Raw genomic sequence first — 25,751 nt, forward strand, 5'->3', positions numbered from 1 at the left:
CTTGGAGTCAAGCGAGACGGAGCCAGCGGCCTTGGGGTCGTGCGAGACTTTTTAATTCGTCTTGCCCCATCCGGGAAAGTCAGCGTGGGCGTTAACTTCCTTGCTTTGGGTATCCCTAATATCGATACCCGACAATGAGAGTACTACTACTGTTGTAACCATAATAACATAGTAACATGCTCATAGGAGAGAAACAACATGTTCCCAGGACCTTGGAGCGGCCGATGTCATGGTATTGAGGAGGAGCGCCTGTAATCACTTAGGCCTCGGTTGAATCTCATCAGTCATCAACAAATGTCGTGCCTATGGTGTCGCGATCTTACATGTTCATCTTTGTAGATTCAATCGATGCTTGTGCACGTGGAGAATAGTTGACAACTTGAAGCTGTGAGGGCTAATTTCCAACGCACTACTTTTGGAACAAGAGAGTATTACTACTTTGTTTTTCCTCGATTAGTACCATGCCATTTGTCAACGAGGTCAATTTGTAATTCAGTGTGACAACAAGTTCTAGATTGAGCTTTTCTTTAATAACATTGAAGAGTTGCATATCATTTTATCATGAGAAGAAAAAGTAGGAGAGAATAATAAGCCAACTCCCAGCCAAACTGTAGATTACTTCAGTTTTATTCTAAATCAAATTTCTCTGACTTTGACTAAATTAAATTTCTCTAACTTTGACCAAGTATGTACAAAAATACACTAACACTAAAACATCAAATTAGTTTCACTAATCCTTCATACAATGTCTTGATAATGCATTTATTTGAACTTATAGTGTATGTTTTAAAAAACTTGATCAAATTTGAACTTCTACATATAATATACGCCACATATCTAATAAAATGACCTTAAAATTCAGAATTGAGAGAGTAGCATGGATCACATAATACAAGATGGCTAGCTGACTATAGTATTCTATTAGAAACAGTGATGGATTTTTATAGAAGTGCAGGATACGTGCTCACATGGACGGGAAAATGACTGAAAATAAGAAGCAAAATTAGGATCAGCATCCTTGAAGTGTATGAGAAGACACCATGTCGTGCCCAGTAATTGACAACTCGGTTGAAAGAGAATCCTCGGAAAACCCCGTACTCTTGAAAGCATGATTCTGTATATCGGTATTCTGCCTCTTTGGCTCATCAATGGACCCCGATTGTTGGTTCACTCGAATTTGAGTGTCAGTCTGTTCTATTGTTTCAACTGTCGAAGCAGAATTGTTTGCAGATTCAACTTTGGTTAGCTCTACTGGAACACAAACCGCCATAGGCTCACTTTCTGCATTACTAGCAGTTTTTGACAAATTGGTCAAGGGAGAAATCTCAAAAACTCCCATATGATTGAAAGAAGCATTCGTTCCGTCATCTGAACTTGCTTGGACTGCACAAATGCTATGTGTCTTCGGTAAAGCAGATGATTCTAATTCTTGGTTTACTGGCACACTAGTGAACTTGTCTTGTAAGGATCCTATTGACGTGACAGAATTTTCTGTGAACTCAATTTTGGGTGGCACCAAAACATCAGAATCTTCTCTGGGCTCCCATTTTGAAATTTCGGCTGTAGGATTCCTTTTTGAAGTTTCAGCTGTTTCGGATGGCAAAACCTTTGGCTTATTTGGATGTTCCTTCGCAGCCTCTTCCCATTTTACCCATGTATGTGGATCAACTCCATCATGAAGAATAACCTCCTTAAGGAGTTTCATATATTCTATTTTGATACCACAAAGTCCATGTAGATCCTTACAGACCAACTGAAGTGTCTTGAGGTGTTTCATAGATCCTTCTTGAATTGTTGGAAATGTTGGATGTTGCAGCACAAAACAAAGACGCAGCAAGCTGGGGAATGCCTTAGCTTTTATGGTGAACTTCTCAAGGTCGTCAGCAATCAGTTTTAAATATTTCAAGTCACTCAACTGAGTCAAAGCTTCAAGAAAGCCAGTTGTAAACTTAACAGATGAAAGACATAACTCCTTGAGACCACGGAGTGAAATAACAAACTGGGGCAATGCATCCAATTCACCATGTAATTTCAATGAGCTCAGGTAACAGGGTTCTTTTAGGCAATTTAGGGAGTTTTTAAAGGTTCTGTCAAAATGAAGTGATAGAGAACGATCACCAATATTTCTTACATTTTTATCCTGGATGAACCTCTGAATGGCTTCCTGAAGACTATTCCACTCAGTGCCACCAGCACCTGCTGATGACTCGCACCAAACCTTCACCTTTCTCAGTTTTATCATATGGTCCATAAGTTTTGAGTAACTTTGACTTCCGTTAGCGATAAATCCTGCTAGCGTCTGCAAGACACTTCTTCCTTGCTTTGGAAAATCTACTGCGTCAGGGAGCTTAAACTTTCCAAACAGATGAACTAAACAAGGCATATGGAAGACTTCTGCCCGAAGCTTAGCTACCATGGATGCCCTTAAATCAAGTGTCTCCAAAAGTGTCAGTTTTGAAATATCCTTTGGAAGTTTGGTAACATTTTTTCCAAGGCTCAGATATTTCAGTAGCAACAGACAACATATGTTTTTGACATGATTATCGTTCAAGTCATCACACCTTTCTAGATCCAAGACTCGCAGAAGGCGATACTTGCTGAAGTCCAAAATACCTTCACTAGGCTTCTCAAAAACTGTCAGAGATCGAACGAGAGATAAAACATTGGTGTCCAAATTATTTCCATCTATAGCAGCACTTTTATGGAGAGAAAGACGTCGAACACATTTGTGTTCGGTCATCTCATCACAAAGCAATGTGACAAAGTTCTGAGAAACTGACATGTGCAAAATAAACTCATGCATCATGCTGTAAGTTTGGCACGTCTTCACATTTTCATTGTTGCTTATACAAACGGGCTCAATGATGTTCCGATCCTTGAGCATATCAAAAGCAGTTGCAGAATCCGGGGTGGTAGTTGAAGGTTGTAATTCAACAAATCCCTCAGCTAACCATAGTCTCAACAGACTTTTTCTCTTGATCTGATAATCACTTGGGAACATACCAAAATATAGCAAGCAGGCTTTCAGAGCATGATTTGGCAGACTGGTGTAATTGTGGATCAGCACCCGTCGCATGGCCTCAAAAGTTCTGTCATTCTCCAAATGATAATGTAACTTGTTGCAAATATCTTCGCATGAAGGTCCTATCGGCCAACCCTGTTTTTTCAAGAATTCACCTATGGTTACCAGAGCAAGTGGCTGGCCACCACATTTCTTCAAAATTGCTTCTGAATCCGGCTGCTTGTAACATGAATATTCCACTGGGCAAGTTTTAACGGTGAACAATTGTTTCGAGCATCCCTCGTCGAGTCTTCTCATTTTGTGCATATAGCTTTCAGCGGAGCTGCAGGCGATAGCTACTGGTTGAATAGTTGTTGTCACCAGTATTCTACTGGAAAAACCATTGTTGTCTGGGAAGGCTGAATTGATGTTTCCCCACATATCTTCTGTTTGAATGTCATCTATCACAATTAAATACCTAAAATAAGCAATCAAGAAAGGACTTAAATACATTCTATAAACAGCATAATTCGTTACTTCAGCAAAAAAAAAAAACCTTCCTTCACAATCTTGTGTTAAAGTCTGTTTTATTTACACCCTGAAAATTGACCTTGAACCACAGACTACACATATCACACTCTTGAAAAACTAAAATTTATCACTTTAATTAGTACCACAATAAGAACCAAACTACCCCATTCATTGATGTGGTATCCACATGTTGCAGCAGACTTCAACTTCAACATAAGGACATCCAGCCAGAAAATTAGGTAAAATGGTCACTACCTATTCTTGGCTTATATTCACCCTCAAAGATGAGGTGTCTGAGGTGCAGCAAGCGTCTCATGTGGCCTAACGCTCATAACAATCAAATGAGCCTATGCTATACTAACATAGTGCGTCTTGCACAAACCTAAAAATAGGGTTAATTCTACAAGATTACAACTATTTTAATATAACTATCAAGGAACAAGGAACTATAACTTCTTGGACAGATTCACACCTGCTAAAGTCTGTAGCCTCCAGGACCAATTGACGGTGTGTTGCCTCCACATGCTCCCTCATGTCCTCCAGCACACCTGCTAAAGTTGGCGATGACTAAGGCCCGATGGTGGCCGGTCACAGGCGAGCTGCTCCTTGCCCTTGGCACTTTTGGCGATGGTATCCATGCTCTCGCAGGGCTTTGTTGTAAAGTGTTGTCTGGATGCCACTGGACCAAGGGTAGGGAGTGCTATCCGAATGGAGATAGGAGAGAGGGGAAGGAGCTGAGATAGAGGGATGATATGCAGGCCCACACATGATGGAGTAGGGAAGGAGATGAGGGGGTGGGGCAACATGTGGTCCTCACATGCTAGGTGCACAGACAGCAGCCACGCAGGCGGTTTATCAGAAAGAATAATAATTTGCATCTCATGTGGTCTGATTAGCAAGGGGAACCTAGATCTGGAGATTTGGAAGTGACGGATCTAGATGGCACTGCCATGCAAGTTTAGAAGTTTAGGTACCTCATGTGACCCGTTTAACAAGTTTGGTGACCTCGATATGCAATGTTGCAACTTTGGGACTAAGATGACACCGCCGTGCAAGTTTAGGTACTGGACAGAACATGTTCGATCCATGTCAGCGTTGAGTCATCATGCCACGTTGGAGTATGGAGCAGGTCAAAAACCCATTATAGACCTGTGTTAGAGCCCGGGACAACTTTAGGGACCCAGAAATCAAAAATAAAGTTTGAGACTTAGATAACACAGACTCCCAAGTATAGGGACCGCTAGTGTATTCTTAAGCTAACATATCCATCAGTTTATATCGACAGAAAAGAAAATGAAAAATAGCCGACTGGTTTTTGGAACACTCTGCACTGCAGTCATTTGATTCCCAAGCTACTATGTCAGATTCTAGTTACTGAAAGTGTCTGTAAGAAGTGGTTAATGTAGTTTGTCGCCGGAGACAGAAATAAAACTCCCTTTCTGACACACATTCCTTGATTTCTAGAGAGATACACAACCCAAAATTACTGCCCTTCGAAACAAAGTGCAATTGCAGATAAACAACCAAATATTTCCTTTGTATAAATAAACTCAATAGAAAATATTGCAGTAACGGAAATGGTCTTAAATGCTGTTGATATAAAATGAATTAATAAACTAGCAAAATAAACGAGCGAAATTAAGAAGAAGAATTTGTTTTACCTCTTGTTATGCAACTGATTTCTTATATCTTCGCAAAGCTCCCTTGGCGTTCCCCTGGAAGAACCGGTATCGGCGTTGAGTTCGCTGAGCACGTCAGTGAGCAGCTCCGTTGGCCGCTTGCCGGCGGCACAAACCCACGCGTGTTTCTCGAATCTTCCGCCGTCGGTTTCCCTGTTGTACACTTGGGCTGCCACTGCAGTCTTCCCCAACCCGCAGAAGCCGACGATAGAGATCACCTTCATCTGACCTTTGGCATCAGCCAGCTGCTCCAGCAGCTCCGCCCGGAGCCCGTCGACGCCCACAAGATCCGTGTCACCGACGTTGCGCGGATGGAATACCGACGACGGCGGCTCACCCATCGGAGCCGAAGCAGCAGCAGCCGAGGGCTGTTGGTGTGCTGGGCCCGTGCTCGTGAATCTCTTCCTCCGCTCGTACGCCTCCGTCGTGAGATTCCTCAGCCGCCGCCGCTCGGCAGAGCCGGCGAACTGCAGGCGAGCGCGCAACATCTTGGGGAGCCGAACAATTTTCTGGAACGAGGCCGGCTGCTGCTTCCAGATTGTGTGGTACATGAGGCTGTCCAAGAAGTCCTCGATGCCGAAAGCCAGCTCGCGCAGGTCTTCAATCAGCAAGCCCGACAAGGCCCCGTGGTCCTCGCCCTGCACGGAGATCCCGTCGTCGATGGAGCCGACGATCAGGCGGAGCTCCTTCACGAGGAACTCGATGTCGCTCTTGACGCTCTTTTGCAGCTTGTACCTCTCGTGACCCAGCGAGATGAGCTTCGGCACGATGGCTCTGATTAACCCGCCCAGAAGGGCGGCCTCCATCTTCGCCGCCTTGAGATCGATCATGCGCTGGATCAATTGAGCGCCAGCTTCGTCCCAGATCCCATATCCGAGTCCCTTTTTCGCAGTCGGGATCGGGAATCGCGGTTGACTGAGAAGGGGATCTCAGGCTCTCAGCTTGCGGGCATGGAGAAGACTTGGAACAGTATACTTCAAAGTCGTCTGGTTCGAGGGTAGATCCGTAAATGTAATAACGGGGCTAGAAACGACAAATTAGTGAGAGCTCGTGATTTTCTAGTTGGACAAGTCTTGACCGGCTGCATGTTCTCTTAACATTGGCATTTGGGTACTGACGTACCGTCGTGTTTCTGGCATTTATCTTTATTGAGCAACTTCCTGGAGGGCGGATACAAAAGCAAAAATGTCTTCCGGCGTGTTCATGCTGGAGACGTTGCACAACCCCCTCTCGCCCCGCGTCGCTCCCCAACGCTGGCGACACGGGCAGCCGCTCTCCCCCAAACTCTAGCAGACGCCCCTTCCCTCCCCTCCCCCTGCCATGCTGCCGTCGGAGCTGGCCGCCGGCATGGCCACGCGGCTCGCCGGGATGGCGGTGGCGGGGCTCCTCCTCTCCTCACGATTTGGTGGCACAGGTGACAGCGAGCTGGCGGCTCTCCTCCCACATGGGCTGCGTGGAGCCTGGTGGGGGTGTCCGCCGCGGCTGTTGGCGGCGCCGGCTTGTGTCCGACTGGCGCATGGGGACGGTGGTGGATCCCCTTCTCCCTTTCCAGTCCCTTCCTCCAGACTTGGCGGCGGCGGCGTTGGCCCGGATCGCTGGATCGAGTCCTGGGCGGCTGGATCCGGTGTCCAAGCGGACGGATTTGGAGCTCCGGCGCCTGGACCTGGCACTCTCTTGGAGGGCTGGCGAGGGCGATGGCTGCCAAGGCGGAGGCGGCGACGACAGCAAAGGGTGTCGACAGCGGCCCGCTGAGGCGTTGGTCGTGCGGCGGTGTTTCGCGAGCAGCGGAGTCAGGTCCAGCTCCGCGTTGCCCTGCCGGAGGGGGTGACGGCCGACACAGCTATGTGGCTGCTGCGTGCAACCGGCGCGTCAAGGCCCCTCTGAAGGGGTTACTGTGGAGTGGCAGGACAACGGCGAAGGCATTGATGGATAGCAAGGGGCCTTGCTTCTTGGTTCGACGTTCGTGCTGGAGGACTCCTTGGGCAAAAGCCTAGCGATGGCGACACCTGTGGGTGCCGCTTTCCCTATTGGGGGCGTCGTGTATCCCCTCTAGCACTATCATCCAAGGGTGAAAGCCTGGTCCACTTTGGACGTGCGACGGTGGCGCCATCGGCATCACTACCTTCCTAAAGGCGTCGCGTTTGGATTTCGTCGTGGCCTCGATGTCTCCTCGGTGATTGTTCTTCGCTTCTTGGTGCCTCGATGACGCGTGGAGGCGGGTCTTGCTGCGAGAAGTCGAAGCTGCTGCGTCAGGGACGTGGCTCGGCAACGATGACACGCGGCAAGCCCCCACCTTCATCGTAGGCCGGGGTCTGCTAGGGGTCAGCAAGCGTTGTAGGTGAGGCGTGTGGCCGTGATTGGAAGTCGGAGCTGCTGTTTGCGGGGTGCTTATGCTTGACAAGCTGCTTGCTTCGGGCTCGTTGGTGGGTGGCTTGTATGTGGACTGCCATGAGAAGTCGGAGCTGCTGGCGTCTTCAGCCATGCTCGGCAACGATAACCCATAGTAGTGTGTTGTGTTAGTGCTCAGCTACGTCGTGTGGGTTGATTAGGCTATCGGGTGCTTTTTTTTTTGACATCCCATTGGCTAGCCCTCTTGTACATAAATTCTTTCGTCTTAATTGAGCGGCAGAGTTCAGCCTTTGTTTCAAAAAAAAAAATGTTCATGCTGGACGGCTACTAACCTCACCGTCAAGAGCTGGTCTCGAGAGCTGTGACAACCTTCTCTCTCCATCGTATTCTCCTGTGCCAACTTTCTTTTCCCACCGTGTTCTCCTTGTATTTTTTTTTTCAACGACACTACTCCGTGTAGGGCCCACCCATTTGCTGCCGCACACTTCCGTCAGTCACCGCTCACAGCATCACACCACTCTCTCTCTCTCTTTTCAAATGTTTTTAACTGTGCTCCTTTGGTAACAGCTTACACACGTATAAATATTTTCATCTTCTATTTCTTACCAATCACACCCCGAGGTCCAAATTGGTCCACAGATGCCTCTTCCATTTATAAAAGCATGAAACACAACCTGAAATCTCTTTCTTTCCTTTCTTCATTCCCTTCCTCCTGGTGGTTGGCGGCTAACAACTCAGTTGCGGTGGCGCACAACTTGATCTCGCATCCGGCTATCCGGCACCCCCATGTTGCTCTCCTATTCCCCTTCGTCATCTTCTCATGGAGCCATGGAGGTCTTAGCACTCAAATGGACACTAACTGTGTACAACATGCTGGGTGGCACCGCAGCAGCGCCGACGCCGGCGGTCAAGAAATCAGTAGCATCACTGATCACTCAGTCGAAGGACGTGCAGATTACCAACCGTACCCCAGATGGACGTGTTGGCCTTGGTGATGCTGCAGATGCCATGGTTATCAAATGCCATCAAATTTTGGTACAATTTCATCAAATTATGAGTTTTTGACTAGTCAACAGGTTGATTCCTGGGCTGAATTTGTCGAATTTTCCGAAATTTGTCGATCTCAGGAGACACCAAATTTTTTTTAGCTTTTGAATCCCAGAACCTTGGCTGCAACGTCAGCATCGTGTGAGCACCTAGTGCGTAGCGCACAAGCTCAACGGCATCATGCGAGCGGCAAGCGCGTGGTGCGAGAGCGCAGGACAACAGAGGTTGGATGTGGTGCGAGCCTGACGGCGGAAGTGTGGCGCAAGAGGCCCAGTGCTCACGTGAGTGAGCATGAGCATGGCACCACCATGCTGGAGATATCTTTGTTGTGGTGAAAGAGAATGGAGGTAGTGCAGACCTAGATTGCAGTCACACACCAACAAGAGCCGGATCGCCCAAGGCTGCACATAACCAAGACACCAACAAGAGCTTGATCGCACAACAAAGCCCATCATCAAGTCAACAATTCACTGCGGGATGATGATGATGGCGTAGTCCCTGAAGGTCCCGGCGGACGGGCACCGTATTCGCCGCGCGCGGTGCTCGATGTTGCAGATGACGGTGCCTTCGAAGGTCCCGCGACGCGGTGGGATGTTGCTGATGGAGGGCGTGGTGCGGCGGTCGCAGTAGACGAACTGGCCCGTGTACATGCCCGGATGTTGCCGATGGAGAGCTAGGCGCGGCGGCCGCAGTAGACGAACTGGCCCGTGTACATGCCCGGACGTTGCCGATGGAGAGCTCGGCGCGGCGGCCGCAGTAGTACTCGTAGTAAAGCTAAGCAGAGAATGTAATTGAATAAGTTTGGGGGAGCCCCTGAGTGAACAGTCCTTTGGATTTTTAGGAGTACACTAGTCTTTTGCGTGATGAAACCATTTTGTAAGTGGTTAATTTGTGCAAAAATGAACAAATTTTCATCTTTTGTTTAGGGCAAACAGCTTTTCAGTTTTCTCTTCTTGTAGAAGAGGTTTCGATGCCCTCCAACCCTTCCCATGGCCCAAGTTGTAAGAAACTAGGAGTGCGGGTGAATTAATTCTGATCACGTTGGTGAGCAAAGAGGTTGTAGCCGCTGGGGCGTGGGTCTCCCGCAGTCCTACCAGTTGTACTCGGAATTTGTTCCCAAAATCTTAGTCCTTAGGACTTGTTTACGAGAAGATCAGACAACTTAGATAAAGTTTTCAAAGATAATGGAGGAAGTGTTTGCAAGATAAACGTACTTGTACTTGTATCAGCCCCCGAGTGAGGTCCGACCCCTCACAATTTGCAGGGGTCGGATGTCACTAAAGATCGGGGTTTTGTAAAGACAAAGACTGATAAAAAGAAACATGCGTTCATTTAAGGGTAAAAACGACGTAGCTGCTCAATGTTCCAGGCGTTGGTGAAGACCTCGCCGTTAATGGTTTTCAACTTGTAGGCGCCCGGGCAAAGTACTTCCGCGATGACGTAGGGCCCCTCCCAGGGCGGGGAGAGTTTGTGGCGGTCCTTGTTGCTCTGCACAAGGCGGAGGACGAGGTCTCCGACGTTGAAGGCTCGACCCCACACCCGTCGGCTGTGGTACCGTCGCAACGCCTACTGGTACTTAGCTGAACAGAGGAGGGCGATGTCGCGGGCTTCATCTAGCTGATCCATGGCGTCTTGGTGGGATGCCTCGGCCCCTGTTCGTCATATGCTCTGGTCCTTGGTGCTCCATAGTCAAGGTCCGTTGGGAGAACGACCTCAGAGCCGTAGACCATGAAGAAGGGTGTGTAGCCGGTGGCCCGGCTAGCAGTTGTCCTTAGGCTCCAGAGCATGGCTGGAAGCTCAGCGAGCCAGTGCGCGCCGAACTTGTTCAACCGGTTGAAAATTCTGGGTTTAAGGCCTTGCAGGAGCATGCCGTTTGCGCGCTCAACCTGCCCGTTCGTCCGGGGGTGCGCGACGGCTGCCCAATAGATCCGGATGTGCTGTTCATCGCAGAATCGAATGAATTTTCTGCCGGTGAACTATGTGCTGTTGTCTGTGATGATGGATTTCGGTACTCTGAAGCGATGGATGATATCAAGGAAGAATAGCACAGCTTGCTCGGATTTGATCGTGGAGATCGATCGAGCTTCAATCCATTTTGTAAACTTGTCTATGGTGACAAGCAAGTGGGTGAAGCCCCCAGGCGCCTTTTTGAGTGGCCCAACCAGGTCGAGCCCCCAGACCACGAAGGGCCACGTGATGGGGATCATCTGGAGCGCCTAGGCTAGAAGGTGAATCTGCCGAGCGTAGTACTGACACCCTTCGTAGGTGCGTACAATTTGCTCGGCGTCGGCTACTGCGGTGGGCCAGTAGAAGCCCTGTCGGAATGCGTTCCCAACCAAGGTCCTTGGTGCGGCATGGTGACCGCATACCCCACCGTGGATATCGCTTAGCAAAAGTTTTCCCTATTCGCCCGGGATACAGAGCTGTAGGATCCCCGTATGGCTCCGTTTGTAGAGTTCGCCTTCTACAAGAACGAAGGACTTGGCGCGACGTGCGAGCCATCAGGCTTCCGTCTTGTCTGCTGGTAGTTTGTTGCGGAGGAGGTAGTCGAGGTAAAGCATTCTCTAGTTGTCGGGAGGGTCGGACTCTGCTGCTGGGTCCTCTTCAAGCTCCATGACCTTGGGGTCGGGCGAAGCAGTTGGGGGATCGGCCCCTAGGGTCGGACTAGATGGGCCATCGTTGGCCTGTTCCAACCCCGCATAGCGTACCGAAGGTTTATGTTGATCGCTGGCGAAGACACCTGCCGGGACTGGCTCTCGGCCGGATGCTGCTTTCGCGAGCGTGTCGGTTGCTTCGTTGAGACGCCTTGGGATGTGGTTGAGTTCGAGGCCATCAAATCTGTCCTCCAGTCGTCGGACTTCTTGGCAGTATGCCTCCATCTTGGCGTCGTGGCAGCATGACTTCTTCATGACCTGGTTGACGACCAGCTGGGAGTCACCCCTAACGTCGAGGCATCGGATGCCCAGCTCGATGGTGATTCGTAGGCCATTGATGAGCACTTCGTATTCTGTGATATTGTTTGATGAGGGGAAATGGAGCCGAACCATATACCTCATGTGGACCCCGAGGGGAGATACGAAGACTAGTCCCACGCCGGCGCCCTTCTTCATCAGCGATCCGTCGAAGTACATCGTCCAGTACTCTTGATCGACGATTGCTAGTGGCATCTGGACCTCGGTCCACTCCACGATGAAGTCAGCCAGCACCTAGGATTTGATCGCTGTTTGGGGGGCATAAGTAATGCCCTGATCCATCAGCTCGAGTGCCCACTTTGCGGTTCTTCCTGTAGCGTCCTGGCTATGGACGACCTCGTCGAGGGGGAACGACGCCACGACTGTCACAGGGTGTGACTCGAAGTAGTGGCGTAGCTTCCTCTTGGTGATGAGGACGGTGTAGAGGAGTTTCTAGATTTGGGAGTAGCAGGTTTTGGAGTCGGATAACACTTCGCTGATGAAATATACAGGGCGCTGCACCTTGAAGGCGTGCCCCTCTTCTTCCCGCTCTACCACTAAGGCGGCGCTAACCACTTGCATGGTGGCCGCTATGTACAGGAGGAGGGATTCTCCGTTGCTTGGAGGAACCAGGATCGAGGGTTTAGTTAGAAATTGCTTAACCATGTCAAGCGCTTCCTGGGCCTCGGTTGTCCACTCGAAGCGGTCGGACTTCTTCAAAAGTCGATAAAGGGGGAGTCCTCGTTCACCGAGGCGCGAAATAAATCAGCTGAGGGTGGCAAGGCACCCTGTGATCCGCTGAACCCCCTTTATGTTTTGGATCAGGCCCATCCTTGTGATGGCTGAGATCTTCTCCGGGTTGGCTTCGATACCGCGCTCGGAGACAATGAAGCCGAGCAGCATGCCCCTTGGGACCCCAAAAACACATTTTTCAGGATTGAGTTTGATGCCATTTGCTCGGAGTTTCGCAAAGGTTTGTTCGAGGTCGGTGACAAGGTGGTCAGCCCGTTTAGACTTAACTACGATGTCATCGACGTAGGCCTCAACGGTCCGCCCGATGAGGTCCCCGAAGCAGTTGAGCATACAGCGCTGGTAAGTTGCCCCTGCGTTCTTCAGACCGAACGACATCGAAATGTAGCAGAACGATCCGAAGGGTGTGATAAAAGACATCGCGAGCTGGTCGGACTCCTTCATCGCGATCTGGTGGTAGCCGGAGTATGCGTCAAGGAAGCAGAGGGTTTTGCACCCTGAGGTGGAATCGACTATTTGGTCTATTCGTGGCAAAGGAAATGGATCCTTTGGACATGCCTTGTTGAGGCCTGTGTAATCGACACACATTCTCCATTTCCCGCTCTTTTTTCGCACAAGAACAGGATTTGCTAACCACTCTGGGTGGTGTACTTCCCTGATGAACCCAGCAGCCAACAGTTTTGCTATCTCTTCACCGATGGCTCTGTGTTTTTCCTCATCGAAGTGGCACAGGCGTTGCTTCACCGGTTTGGAGCCTGGGAGGATTTTCAGGGTATGCTCGGCGACCTCCCTCGGGATGCCTGGCATATCCGAGGGTTTCCACGCAAAGATGTCTTTGTTATCGTGGAGGAAGTCGACTAGCGCGCTTTCCTATTCGGAGGAGAGCGCGGTCCCGATGCGGACTTTTTTGCCCTCGGAGCTGCTGGGGTCCACGAGGACCTCCTTGGACCCTTCCGTCGATTCGAACGACCCAGACGACTTCTTCGCATTGGGTGCTTCTTCAATGACCTCCTCCCTGATGGTGGCGAGCTCTTCGGAGGCGATGAGTGCTGTGGCGTGGCCGCAGCATTCAACTTCACACTCATAAGCGCGACGAAAGGAGGTGCCGATGGTGATGACCCCGCGGGGGCCCGACATCTTCAGCTTAAGGTATGTATAGTTGGGGATGGCCATGAACTTCGCATAGCATGGACGTCCCAGGATGGTGTGGAAGGTTTCGGGGAACCCTACCACGTTGAAGGTAAGGGTCTCAGTCCTGTAATTGGACCGATCCCCGAAAGTGACGGGCAGATCGATTTGCCCCAGCGGCACGGCCTGTCTGCCAGATACGATGCCGTGGAAGGGTGCTCAGATGGGGTGGAGGTTCATTCAGTCGACGCCCATCTCGTCGAGTGTCTTGGCGTACATGATGTTGAGGCCGCTGCCTCCGTCCATCAGTACTTTTGTGAGCCGCTTTGGTCGACGATTGGGTCGACGACAAGCGGGTACCTTCCCGGGTGTGGGATGACATCCAGATGGTCGGTCCGGTTGAAGGTTATGGTGGATTCTGACCACCGTAGGAAGGCAGGCGTGGCCGGTCCGGCCGTATAGACCTCGCGACGTGCGACCTTCTAGCGGCGCTTGGAGTCGTAGGCCATTGATCCTTCGAAGATCATGAGGGCACCATTCGGCGTTGGGAAGGTGTCGTCCTTCTCCTCGGCATCGTCGGTGGGGGCAGGTTCCTTCCCCTACTCCTCCTTGTTGAGGCCCTCGAACAAGTATTTGCGCATGAGGCCACAATCCTTGTATAGATGCTTGGCCGGGAAAGCATGGTTTGGGCATGGCCCTCGAGCATTTTCTCAAAGTGGTTCGGAGCGCCCTCCGTGGGCTTCCGGCCACCCTTGTGGTTGGCTGCGGCCACGAGCGAGTTGTCGCGCCGTTGCTTCTTATTCTTTCTTTTGGCGGGACGATTGGAAGCACCTTCGTCGGCGTCCTCGTCTCGCCTCGCCTTGCCATCGGAGCGGTCGAAGATGGCTCCAACCGCCTCCTCTCCTGAGGCATGGCTAGTGGCGATGTCCAGGAGCTCCTTGGTGGTCCGTGGGCCCCTGCGCCCTAGCTTGTGAACCAGAGACTCGCAGGTTGTCCCAGATAGGAAGGCTCCTATCATGTCGGCGTCGACGACGTTAGGGAGCTCGTTGGACTGCCAAGAGAAGCGCCGGATGTACCCACGGAGGGTTTCATCGGCCTTCTGGCGGCAGTTCTTGAGGTCCCATGGGTTTTCGGGGTGTTTGTACATGCCCTAGAAGTTCCCCACGAAGATCTCTATAAGATCCGCCCAACTTTGAATGGCGTTGGACGGTAGGTGCTCCAACCATGCTCGTGCCGAATCGGCCAAGAATAGTGGGAGATTGCGAATAATGAAATCGTCATCACTCGCACCACCGGCCTAACATGCAAGCCGATAGTCTTTGAGCCAAAGCCCAGGGTTTGTTTCCCTAGAATATTTAGGGATGTTGGTAGGCGATCGATACCTTAGTGGGAACGCAGCGTTGAGGATGTGTCGACCGAAGGCCTGGCAGGCCCGGGCTCGGGCTTCGGTCCTCGCCGCTGTCGTAGCGTCCGCCACGTCGGGGATGGTTGCCGCGGTGGGCTGCCTCTCCTACGTCGCCGTGGGTGCGCCTGCAAGCGTCGATGGTGCTGCGTACGTCGCGGTCATGGCCGAGGCGTTGATGCACCGGGACGGCGGAGGGCTGCCTGCCGCCTGGCGGTGTCTGGTGAACGGACGCGTCCTTGGTGGGGCGCACCGAGGGCGTGCGCTGGCTGGCGTCGGGCTCACGTCGTCGAGACAACGAGCTTTCTGCCTGCTGCGCCGCCGCACGCTCGAGCAACGTGCAAATTTCTCGACGGGCGCGGCGATCCTCGGACGTCGCGGCCTCCGGAAGGCCGTGCAGCAAGGCCATCGCTGCGGCGATGTTTTGGCTTGCCCGAGCAAAGTGAGGAAGGCCCTTGTCGTCGGTGAGGATCCTCTGGTGTACGGTGTGGGCCATGGCGTGTGCGCGCCCACCGCCTTCGCCGCGTTCAATCTCGCGATTGATGTCCGCGTATTCCCGGACGAGCCCTTGTCCGGCCTCATCGATCTCCAGCTTGCGAGCTCTCAGTTGCTCCATCCCCAAGCGACATGGGGCTGTTGCCTCCCCCCGAACTTGCTGTCAGGGTCGCTTGTCGGGGTAGCCTCTTCCCCGGAGACGTCCTCGACGTGCCCCTCGGGGGTCCACGCCATGAAGCACTCCCGGGAAGGGTGATGGTTCCCTCTGCTGGAGAGTCTCCATATTAGGTTCCTCCGTGAGGAGACTATGGAGAGTCTCCGTATCAGGTTCAATTGTCCCCATGAACTCGCTGTCCGTGGGTGGCTAAACCATGCGTAGTGCCAGAAGGTGGCCAGCGGTCGCCGCGGCGTTGCGGAGACCGAATGGAAACACTGTCGGGGCGCTTCGTACGGGGCCTTCCGGAAATAGGGTGATGCTGCGTGGGGCCTCCCTGGATAACTGGGGTCCAAGGGAGTCACCCAGCTAGCCCTCAAGCCTCAGGTGGCTGGGGTTGATGGAAGTGAGAGACTGTGCGGCCATGTGGGCCAGTGCCAGCTCTCCTCCTAGTGTGACGATGAAATCTAGGTCGCCGAAACGCACGTGTGTGCCCGGGACCCAGCTGATTGCGTGGGTAGCCATCCGAGGCCTGATTTGGAACGCGCAAAGTACCCTACCTAGCGCACCAACTGTCGGTGTTTCGTACAAGCACCGACAAGTAGATTTATAGTAATATGCGTTAGGCTCGGATGGTGCGCTAAAGGACACAAGATTTATACTGGTTCGGGCTGAATGTCCCTACGTCTAGTTTGTTGCTGCTCGTGTTATTAGCACCGAAAACGGTTCATAGTAGGAGGTACAAACGATCGAGAGAGGGACTGGTCCCAAGTCTCTGATGGAAGGGTCGAAAGGAGGCCAAGAGCTTGATAGCAGCTTGACTGTGTGTGTGTGTGTGTTGTGCGTTTTGCCGTAAAAAGTCCGTCCCTCTGTTGGAGGAAGCGCATCCCCTTTTATAGATGAAGGAGACGGCTTTACAAGTGTGAGGGCTAGGATGCGTACTCTACCTAGCCTTGTGGCTCACATCTACCCAGCCTAGTTTCCCATTCTGATGGGTGCGAAAGGATGATAAGCGCCTACAATACTGTCGATGCCTCTGTAGAATGTCAGGATGGTTACAGAGCACTGCCCCTCGCAGGGTATGGACTGTAATACAGTGGCTTTGACTTATGAGCCTTACCCAGTCTTGCTCCGCACGCCTTCTGGTTCCTATGAATCTTTGTCGGAGGGACACGGGGTCGAGGTCCAAAGTAGCGCTGTGGGCAAGGTCTTCTGAGCGGAGAGGGCGTCCGGAGGCTAAAGCGTGTGCTCCGATCCGGTGAACCCGAGGGGGCGGGAGCGGGCGCCGCTCCCTTGGGACCATAACGTGGTGATGGCATATCCGTCATTTGTGGAGATCGCAAATCCTTTTCTAGAGCGTAGTGGTTGTCGTATATCTTCGTCGGGTTCTGTGTCCCAGAGCTGAAGGCGGCACCTACAACTCTACAGGGCGAGGAGCATGCACCTGCAATACTTTTCAGGCTCTGCTACGCCCGGAAGGGTCTAAAGCACCCGTCCCGTCGTTCTCTGGCAGTACCTTTCCTGTCGGGGCATGGGGTATGGTCCTGGAAGCCGTGGTTGACCCGAACGTCTTGTCTTGCCCTGTACCCATCATCATGAGGGAACGGGGAGAAGTTGTCAGGCAAGACGAAACCAGTCCTTAGACATCGGGTGGGGCAAGGTTCGTCCTCGGTCGTCGGGCGAGGCGGAGACCAGTCCTTATCCCTTGGGCGAGACCGAGCCCGCCCCTCGGGGGTCGGGTGAGGCGGAGTCTATCCCTCAGCCCTCGGGTGAGGCGGAGCTGGCCCAAAGGCGTCGGGCGAGGCGAGGCTGGCCCAAAGGCGTCGGGCGAGGCGGAGACTAGCCCTTAGCCCTCGGGCGAGGCGGAGCTGTCCCAAAGGCGTCGGGCGAGGCGGAGCTAGCCCAAAGGCGTCGGGCGAGGCGAAGACTAGCCCTTAGCCCTCGGGCGAGGCGGGGCTGGCCCAAAGGCGTCGGGCAAGGCGGAGCTGTCCCAAAGGCGTCGGGCGAGGCTGAGACTAGCCCTTAGCCCTCGGGCGTGGCGAGGCTGGCCCAAAGGCGTTGGACGAGGTGGAGACTAGCCCTTAGTCCTCAGGCGAGGCGGGGCTGGCCCAAAGGCGTCGGGCGAGGCGGAGCTGTCCCAAAGGCGTCGGGCGAGGCTGAGACTAGCCCTTAGCCCTCGGGCAAGGCTAGGCTGGCCCAAAGGCGTCGGGCGAGGCGGAACCAAACTCCCGTCATTCGGGCAAGGAACGTAACGGCGCCCTTGTCCGTCCAGAAGTTTTTAACGTTTGATGGTTATTGGTTCCACCTTCTGAGGTACCCCGGTATTAGGTCCCCGACAAGTAGTATCATGAGTGCTACCGTCCGGTCATGGCCTAAACCGGCAACGACACTCAACATATCATTGCCAATTCATGGTCCAATCCGCCAATGCTAGCCATGCACTATGCCACTAACGATTTGTAGGAGCGGTTTTTTAGGGTTTGTAGGGGCAGTTTGGCCAACTGCCCCTAAGCAACCGTGGCTACAAATGCCCGGTTTGTAGGGACGGTTGGCCGCTGCCCTACAAACCAATTTGTAGGGACGACTAACGATTTGTAGGGGCGGCTGGATATTGAGCCGCCCCTACAAATTAATTTCTAAAAATCACAAAAAAGGCTAAAAATAGCAGATTTTTTTAATCCGGAGATGCCACATATTAGAAAGAGAAATCAGAGTTCTTCAACAATTTCAAAATTGAATTTCAAACATCATTTTGAAGTAGTAAATGATTTTAAATAAAAAAATTATAAACAGCAAAGTTTCATAACTATTCGAGATCTACAACTTTTATTTTGGTCATTTCTCCATCTAAGGTTGTTTGAAAAAATTCGAATTTTAGTGCTTCATTTTTATTATTCGGCGTCTATTTGTAGGAGCGGCTTAATATTAAGCCGTCCCTACAAATCGCATTTGTAGAGGCGGCTGGATATAGAGCCGCCCCTACAAATCAAGCCATTTGTAGGGGTGGCTCATAACACCAGCAGCCCGTATAAATGGATTCATAGGGGCGGCTCATTTGGGCACCATTTGAAGGGACGGCTCTATATTGAGTCGTCTCTAAAAAAGGGGGGCGTTGCTAAAAATCATTTTAATCCTTTTTATTGAGCCGTCCCTAAAAAAAGGTGGCGTTGCTAAAAATCCTTTTTGTAGTAGTGATGGGTACTGCTTGTTGATGTTTTGACCCGACAGTGATAGCCTATTATCATTGCCAAGTTGTTGAACTGGTAGTGATTGGCCACCCACATCATTTCTGATTAATCTCTACCGGTATGAATTTTGGCAGTGATGTATGAGGGTTCCGACCCAGCAGTGATTATTAGTTCTGATGTAGTGCAACATAACTGAGTTTTAAGGTGTAGTTGGCACCCACTCCCGATCCTCCTTCATGGGCCTGTTTAGGATTGCTCCGTCCATACTTTCTCATATAGCTCTACGAACTTTGCTCTAAAGAAAAAAGATAGAGTTGTGAGAGCATCTAAAGAGATGCTCCAAAAACTTTAGTTTTTTTTGTGAAGCTGCTCTATAATGGAGTTTATGGAGCATAGCGGTGGGGGCCCTACCACCGCACAAAACAAGATAAGTGGTCCAATAATGTCCACAAAGTCAACTTCGATTGTTTATTTCTTCTCGGTGAACAAAAACAACTGGGCCACAAAGTCCAACCAAACTGCTAGTGAACGAAAACAAACAATCAAGATCTCCAGTCCGGCCCCCAAAGACGTCCAAACTGTTTGCACTGTGAACTCAAAAGCTTGCTCCTTCCACTGACTGCTGCGTAAACGCGGTTTCTTCTTCTCGGGAAGGCAGCAGCCAAGCCTTCGTGCGTGCAGGCCGGCTCCAATCCGGCCATCTTCTTCCAGGTTAGTGATCAGTAGTTATCCTCTTGAGTCCTATGATTCTATCACCTATGGAGTACTGCTTTAGCTAGCTAAGCAACTGCTTCTCAATCGAAGCCTTTCCGTTGTTATAGTCAGTAGTAGTTTCTTTATCCATTTGTGGGCGATCGATGCTTTTCACTAGGTGGCGGCGGCTTCTCATGGAAGAATTGAAGCCGCCGCCGGCTGCCTGCAGTCCTGTCGCACATCGGCGAGATGAACTAACATTAAAATAATCAATGGGGAATTTGATGGGTTTCGTTTACAGAACTTGTTGGCGCTTGGCGTACTGTAATTTATCCCGTCGCAGATCGGCGAGATGAACAAACATTGGAATAATCTTCTGGAGTCAACAGTTAACGGAATCATAACTATAAATTGTTGGGGCTGCAATGCAAGTGCACTGTACCGAGCCCAGTGCTCTTCAGCATGTACGTGATAACTGTGTGTGTGCCAAATACAGCTTTAATAAACTAGACAAAGAACACCAATAACAAATGGCCGGCCCTGTTCACTTGTCTTATACACCGTACTTTTCAGCTTGTTTTTTTTTTCAGTCGGAACAGTATTTTTCTCTTATAACAAATAAACCAGAACAGTGTTTTAGTTTATTTTTTCAGCGAAGCGAACGTGCCTAAATTGGCCAGGAGAGTAGTAAGAATAGAGTGGGAAGGGAAGAACACGAAGGGAATCCGTGATATTTGGGGGAGAATGACAACGGTTCAGAATTACTGATGTTTCCAGGGTTCCACCATCAAAGCTGCCCACAAAACCAAAGGCCACCCTGCCTATTGCAGCAACAACCACCGAGGGATTCACTAAGCGATGCCTCCATCGAGGAAACGATATCCGTAGACGCCATCAAAACCAACCCAAATACCAGCACAAGTTTCTCAACTAGGAAAAGAACCCAGGGTAGAGCAGGGAATGGGATGAGAGCGCACGACAATGTCTCCATCGAGGTCCACGATACCCATAGGCATCGTCATTGTCAGCATCAGCATAGCCGAGCAAGGATTTCTCCCAATGCCCCACACCCAACCACAAGCACAAAGCATGGGTCTAACCGAAGTGAGCCGCCACCACTGAGTTGTCGCAGCCACATCAGATGAGTCACTGGCAAGCGTGGTTTGTCAGTGTGACGCTAGCCTCATAGCCGCTGCCAGCTCGCCAAGCACCAAAACATCTCGGGTCACCACACCAAGTTGCTACATGGGCCAAGACAGTCCTGTGATGCCACACATAGGACGCCGAAGCACCGTTCCCTTGTTCGTGTCTGCCAAGAGTTGTCTTCTTCAAGTTGTCGCTGTCACAACAATGGGCCACTGGCATGCATGGACAGCCGCCATGAGGCCGGTTAAAGATAACCACAACCAACCTGATGTCGCCAACCTCAGCAAAATGCCTCGTGAAGGTGCCCGACTACCGCATCATGTGCGCATCAAAGATGCCACCACCGTAATTTTAATCAAACTCCAAGATGGTCGTCATCAATGCCATCACCACATAGATGCCGCACTGGTCTTGCAGATTGCAAACATGTCACAATTGGCGCTAGCGCCATCAACCGATGCTGTCCTGCACTGCACTAGCCGCTACCAAGCAAGTCTAGGCGCCACAATCTGCTGCTAGCAACCAAGCCACCATGCCTGTAGCAAGCCCATGATGCAGAAACCACCATCGCCAGCGGTGAGGCGAGAGAGGGAGGGGCGAGAGGTGGGTGTGGTGGCGCGATGGGTTCGCCGCCCGTGTCACCTCGGACTCGAGAACGACGCGGGGGCTGGGTGGGCTTCAGTTTCGTGAATTGCTGGCTCTGGCTCCCACTTCAATTTCGGACCTTGTTCAGACAGAGATTCTTTTATTCTTCTCCCTCCCCCTCTCGCCGGAGCTCCGGCATGGCCATGCGTACCCTGCCGTGTCCTGGCTTGGCCTGGCTGCTTCCACCGTCGTCAGAACCCTAACGCCATCCTCCCGCCGTCCCCACCGCCTGGCCGGCCTGCCTCCCCCCCGAACCCCCTTCGAAGCCTAGCGGAGATGAAGAAGAGAGGGAGAGTCGGCGAGCTCATCGTCTCCGACGCTGGCGACCCTCCTCGCTGGAGCCTTGGGCGCCTTTTTCTTCCTCTACGGCGTGGGCATGGGTGCGGGTGTGAGCGCGTGGGAGCGGGTTGCGCCTTCGCACTGGAGCACGACAGTCGCGTATTGGTGTTTCCCATAGGAAATAGGTAGCTCCTACTCAAGCAAGTAGGGGTTTGAATAAGGGGTACTATTAGAGATGCTCTTACATAGGTACATAGTAATACAAAAGGAATCCCAATACCTCATGCATGTTGCGGTTTGTGTGCTATGGCACCAGACGTTAAACCGACCCTAAGTTCATGATGGCTCCATCATCTAGGAATTAGACAAGTTCTACAGATGATTTTATCTTCCCTGATTACTTAAAATTGGTGCAGTTCGATTGGTACAGTTATATGTTAATATAAATGGATCGCGAAGCCAATGTACAAATTCTCTTGGAGCGCATGCTACATGATGCAAGTGTAGAGCCGACAAACCTTCCTATATCACTTCTGAAGTCCATCACGCATAATTTCTCTCATGATCAGCAAATTGGCAGTGATGGGTTTGCAGTTGTTTACAAGGTATCTAAACTCTCGACTCCCCCCAGTCTTGATCAATATAGTACATCGTGCACTGCAGGGACTACTCGGAAATGGTACAGTAGCTGTGAAGAAACTGTACCGATCGTCTGAGTTTGACGAAAGGAAATTTATCCAAGAGGTTGATACTCTGATGAGGGTTAAGCATAAAAATATTGTACGATTCCTGGGGTACTGTGCTGACACGCAAGGGAAAATGTGCAAATATGATGGGAAGAATGTCATGGCAGAGGAACGACAAAGGTTGCTCTGCTTTGAGTTTCTAGCAAAAGGAAGTCTTGCTCAATATATCACTGGTATGTTTATTTCCATGCATCTTATGTATTTAAACGGACAAATTCATATATGTTTTCACATGAGAGGAAGATCTATTCCCCTCTCAGATGCATCCCAGGGACTTGAATGGAAGATACGGTATCAAATAATCAAGATCTCAAACCTGCAAATATACTGTTGACTGATAGTATGTTGCCAAAAATTGCTGATTTTGGTCTCTTGAGGTGCTTTGATGAGAAAAATATGACTGTCTTCAAAATTGTTTGGAACACCGTAAGCTAGCTAAGCATCTCGAAATTTTTGAGTTGGTATAACCGTGGTTTCCATTACATTGCACCCACTGTGTTTTTTATTACTCATAGCACGTAATTTTTCCATGCAGGGGATATGCGGCACCAGAATTCTATAGCAGAGTAGTCACATTCAAGTTAGACATATATAGTCTTGGTGTCACAATATTAGAAATCATGACTGGGCAAAAGGGGTACACTGCAGTCGAGAATGTGAGAACAATCTTATACCAAACCATTACAGATAATTTATGGGTCCATACTGAACTTAACTCTGGCTGATCATCCTAATTCCTAAGCAATATGGTTGTGAAGAAACTCACAATGCAACTAAGCCTAATTAAATGTATTTTGACAAATCAACAGTTCCAAAGTTTGTAGATTAGTATTATAGTTGTAGTTATAGCCATAATTAACTGGCATCGTTATAATTTCACAGCACCACAGTGAATAGTTTGCAGCTATAATTCTTCTTTCTCAGTTTATGATTTTTTTCTGGATTTTTTAGTAGCATGAAGTGTCTCCAGACAACATAAGTGCTTGCATTATTATGTCTGGGAATCGCGATGAAAGTCACAAATTGACAGAAGTAAATTGACCCAATTTCTTCATAACACCAGCGAATTCCAAAGTTAATTTCAATTTTTGAACGATTACGAATGATAAAAAATAGAACAGAAGTTGATAATTGATATTGCACTTTGCGGTCAGCGAAAGTGAAATTGTTTTTGTCCTTACTAAGATTAAAGGTGGAAATAATGCACGTCACATAATGTTACATAGAATGTGTGTTCATTGTACACTCCTTAATGTTTGTTACAGGTTTTATTGTACCTTTGATGTCAATATTGAACTCGTTTGCACATCACCATCAATTAAGTTGTTTATGTGTACTATGCTCAATGATTTGTACTCCATTCGTTCCAAATTATAAGACGTTTTGGTTTTTTTAGATTCACAACTTTTGCTACGCATCTAGATATATATATTATGTCTAGATTGATAGTAAAAGCTATGAATTTAGAAAAGCCAAAATGTCTTATAATTTGGGACGGAGGGAGTAGTTGGCATCTAAATTCTCACTCGTGGATTGCAATTCCGTAGGTACTTGAAAGTTGGAAAGGTAGGATCACAACGTCACAGGCACACGCACAGTGTATTGATCCTGACCCAGCTAAGAGACCAGATCCACAGCGCATAATTGTGACGCTTGAAGAAATGGAACACGCAAGTGGCTTCATTGGAACTGACCTACATGTAAGTTGATTTATCATGATACATGCATGTGCAACAGTTTTTCTTAGAGTATTGCATAAGCAGCACTATTTTTACTTCCATGAATGGTGCACCATACGCAGTCACCACAATCCCAGCCACTGCAGAGAATAGTCAGTGTACCCAAAGGACCAGGAGAGACAAGCACTGAGGTGAGTTAGTTAATAGTGCTATCTCCAAAATAGGTCTGGAATAAAAAAATAGGTTGGCGTTTCCCCTACGGACTTCGGTCAAAATAGTACTACCTCCAAACATTCATTTATTCAATACATGGCTGTGTTCTGTATAGAGTGGATGGAAATCCAACATAAAAGTGGTTTTTGCCTGCAGATACGCTACATTGGATCCTCTGAGACAAGGAAGCTGCTGGACATCCACCCTCTTGAGCTCCACTTCCCCTTGGATCCAGACAAGAGTATCATGTGCCCGATGACCCTCACCGACCGGACGAACCATTACGTTGGTGCTTGGATTACACCCGCCGACCATCGTTTTCCAAATTCCATGGACAGCAATCTCCGGCAATTGAGATATATATATAATGCATTGTCTTCTGGTCATCAAAGTGCTGCTCGCCGTCCTCTTCTTCCAGTTTCTTGGGAGGACGCATGCTCATCTGTTTTCGAAATGATGGAACCACATTCCACGGTGGCTGTAACTATTACAATATTCGAGCAACAGCGATGGGGACGACCGCCGCCACCACAGGGGACAGTAAAGTTTGAGGTGCTGATGATCGTACTTAGGTCGAAGGAGCACCCCGAAATGTTGAAGGCAACTAGTGGTAGCAAGCTGATCATGGACATAGACTGTCTGATGGGAGTTGAGGAGTTGGGGGGTGAGGTACACCAGGCAGTGCTGACGGCTGACATCTGTGATCCAGCGACCTCCCAGGAAGTGAACCTTTACCAGTGTCGTGTAATCCTGGTATAAGAAGGCCAGCATTAGAGGAGGTCTCATGCTTAGATGCACACCCCAGTGAGACAAGGTGATCATCAGTATAGTAGATGGTCTGAATGGCACCCTTTTTGCATGTTTGGACACTAGCTAGTATTTTCGTCCTAATTCTAACTAATATAAATAGTATATTATATCACATATATAAATTTCCTCTTTAATTGGAGCACATGCATTATCGCAGGATCTTGGTGGGTCATAATGGAGGGTATATTTCCATGTGGAACTACAAGACGTAGGTATCAGTACTACTTGTGCTCTCTATCATCTACTTAGTAGCTTTTACGACTGCTTTATCAGTGTGTGTACTATACATAGGTTTACTAAGTTGTTCAGTGTCGTGCAGAAAAGAGTGATTGTTGGGACACTCTTATGTATGAGCCGCGGAGGCTGAGCATCGCCCAAACTAGGAAAAACTAACATTATAATCGCATGACAAACAATCTGCAGGGATCATCCCGGGAGCCTTCGCCCAGGCCGCCCGGACAAGTGGAGGCCCGAAGACGGAGGCGGAGGCCAACAAGGCGGAGGAGCTTCAAGGGACCTTCACCGGGAGCCTTTGCCCATGCCCCCCCGCCGAGTGGAGGTTCGAGGATGGTGGCGATGGCTAGCAAGATGGAGGCGCACAAGATGGCTTGATGGGCGGAGGAGCTTACGAGAGCCTCCGCTGGCTAAAGGAGGGCATCCTATGAAACTTGGATCCTGAAGGGCAAATGGGCCTTCAACCGGCTAGGTGCTAAGGCCCATGAAGCAAAGGCGGTGGAGAAAGAGAAGACCCAAGATGGCCTTGGAACCACTTGTGTGTACGAGCATATTCCTATGATATGCCTTAGCTGTCATAGGGCAGAATTGTAAAGTATCTTCCCTGTGTATAGTGACCTATAAAAGGGGG

At 50.0% G+C, this 25,751-nt stretch overlaps 2 protein-coding genes and 1 pseudogene across 2 annotated transcripts; 1 reads left to right on the plus strand and 2 right to left on the minus strand.

Moving 5' to 3' along the window:
* Positions 1 to 901: 901 nt before the first annotated feature.
* LOC136486402 (disease resistance protein RGA4-like) lies at positions 902 to 6,183 on the minus strand. The gene is made up of 2 exons (XM_066483288.1): positions 5,194 to 6,183; positions 902 to 3,479 (listed from the first exon to the last, which is right to left on the minus strand). The coding sequence occupies exons 1-2, from the start codon at positions 6,039 to 6,041 to the stop codon at positions 1,010 to 1,012; spliced, it is 3,318 nt and encodes a 1,105-aa protein (XP_066339385.1). The 5' UTR covers positions 6,042 to 6,183; the 3' UTR covers positions 902 to 1,009.
* A 4,988-nt stretch (positions 6,184 to 11,171) lies between these two features.
* On the minus strand, positions 11,172 to 11,516 carry LOC136488282 (uncharacterized). Its single transcript, XM_066485270.1, has one exon. The coding sequence runs from the start codon at positions 11,514 to 11,516 to the stop codon at positions 11,172 to 11,174; it is 345 nt and encodes a 114-aa protein (XP_066341367.1).
* Positions 11,517 to 19,357: 7,841 nt separating this feature from the next.
* On the plus strand, positions 19,358 to 25,470 carry LOC136488283 (probable serine/threonine-protein kinase PBL3; annotated as a pseudogene).
* Positions 25,471 to 25,751: the final 281 nt, after the last annotated feature.

This window comes from Miscanthus floridulus, chromosome 10 (assembly GCF_019320115.1).
Source record: "Miscanthus floridulus cultivar M001 chromosome 10, ASM1932011v1, whole genome shotgun sequence".
Classification (NCBI taxonomy): Eukaryota; Viridiplantae; Streptophyta; class Magnoliopsida; order Poales; family Poaceae; genus Miscanthus; species Miscanthus floridulus.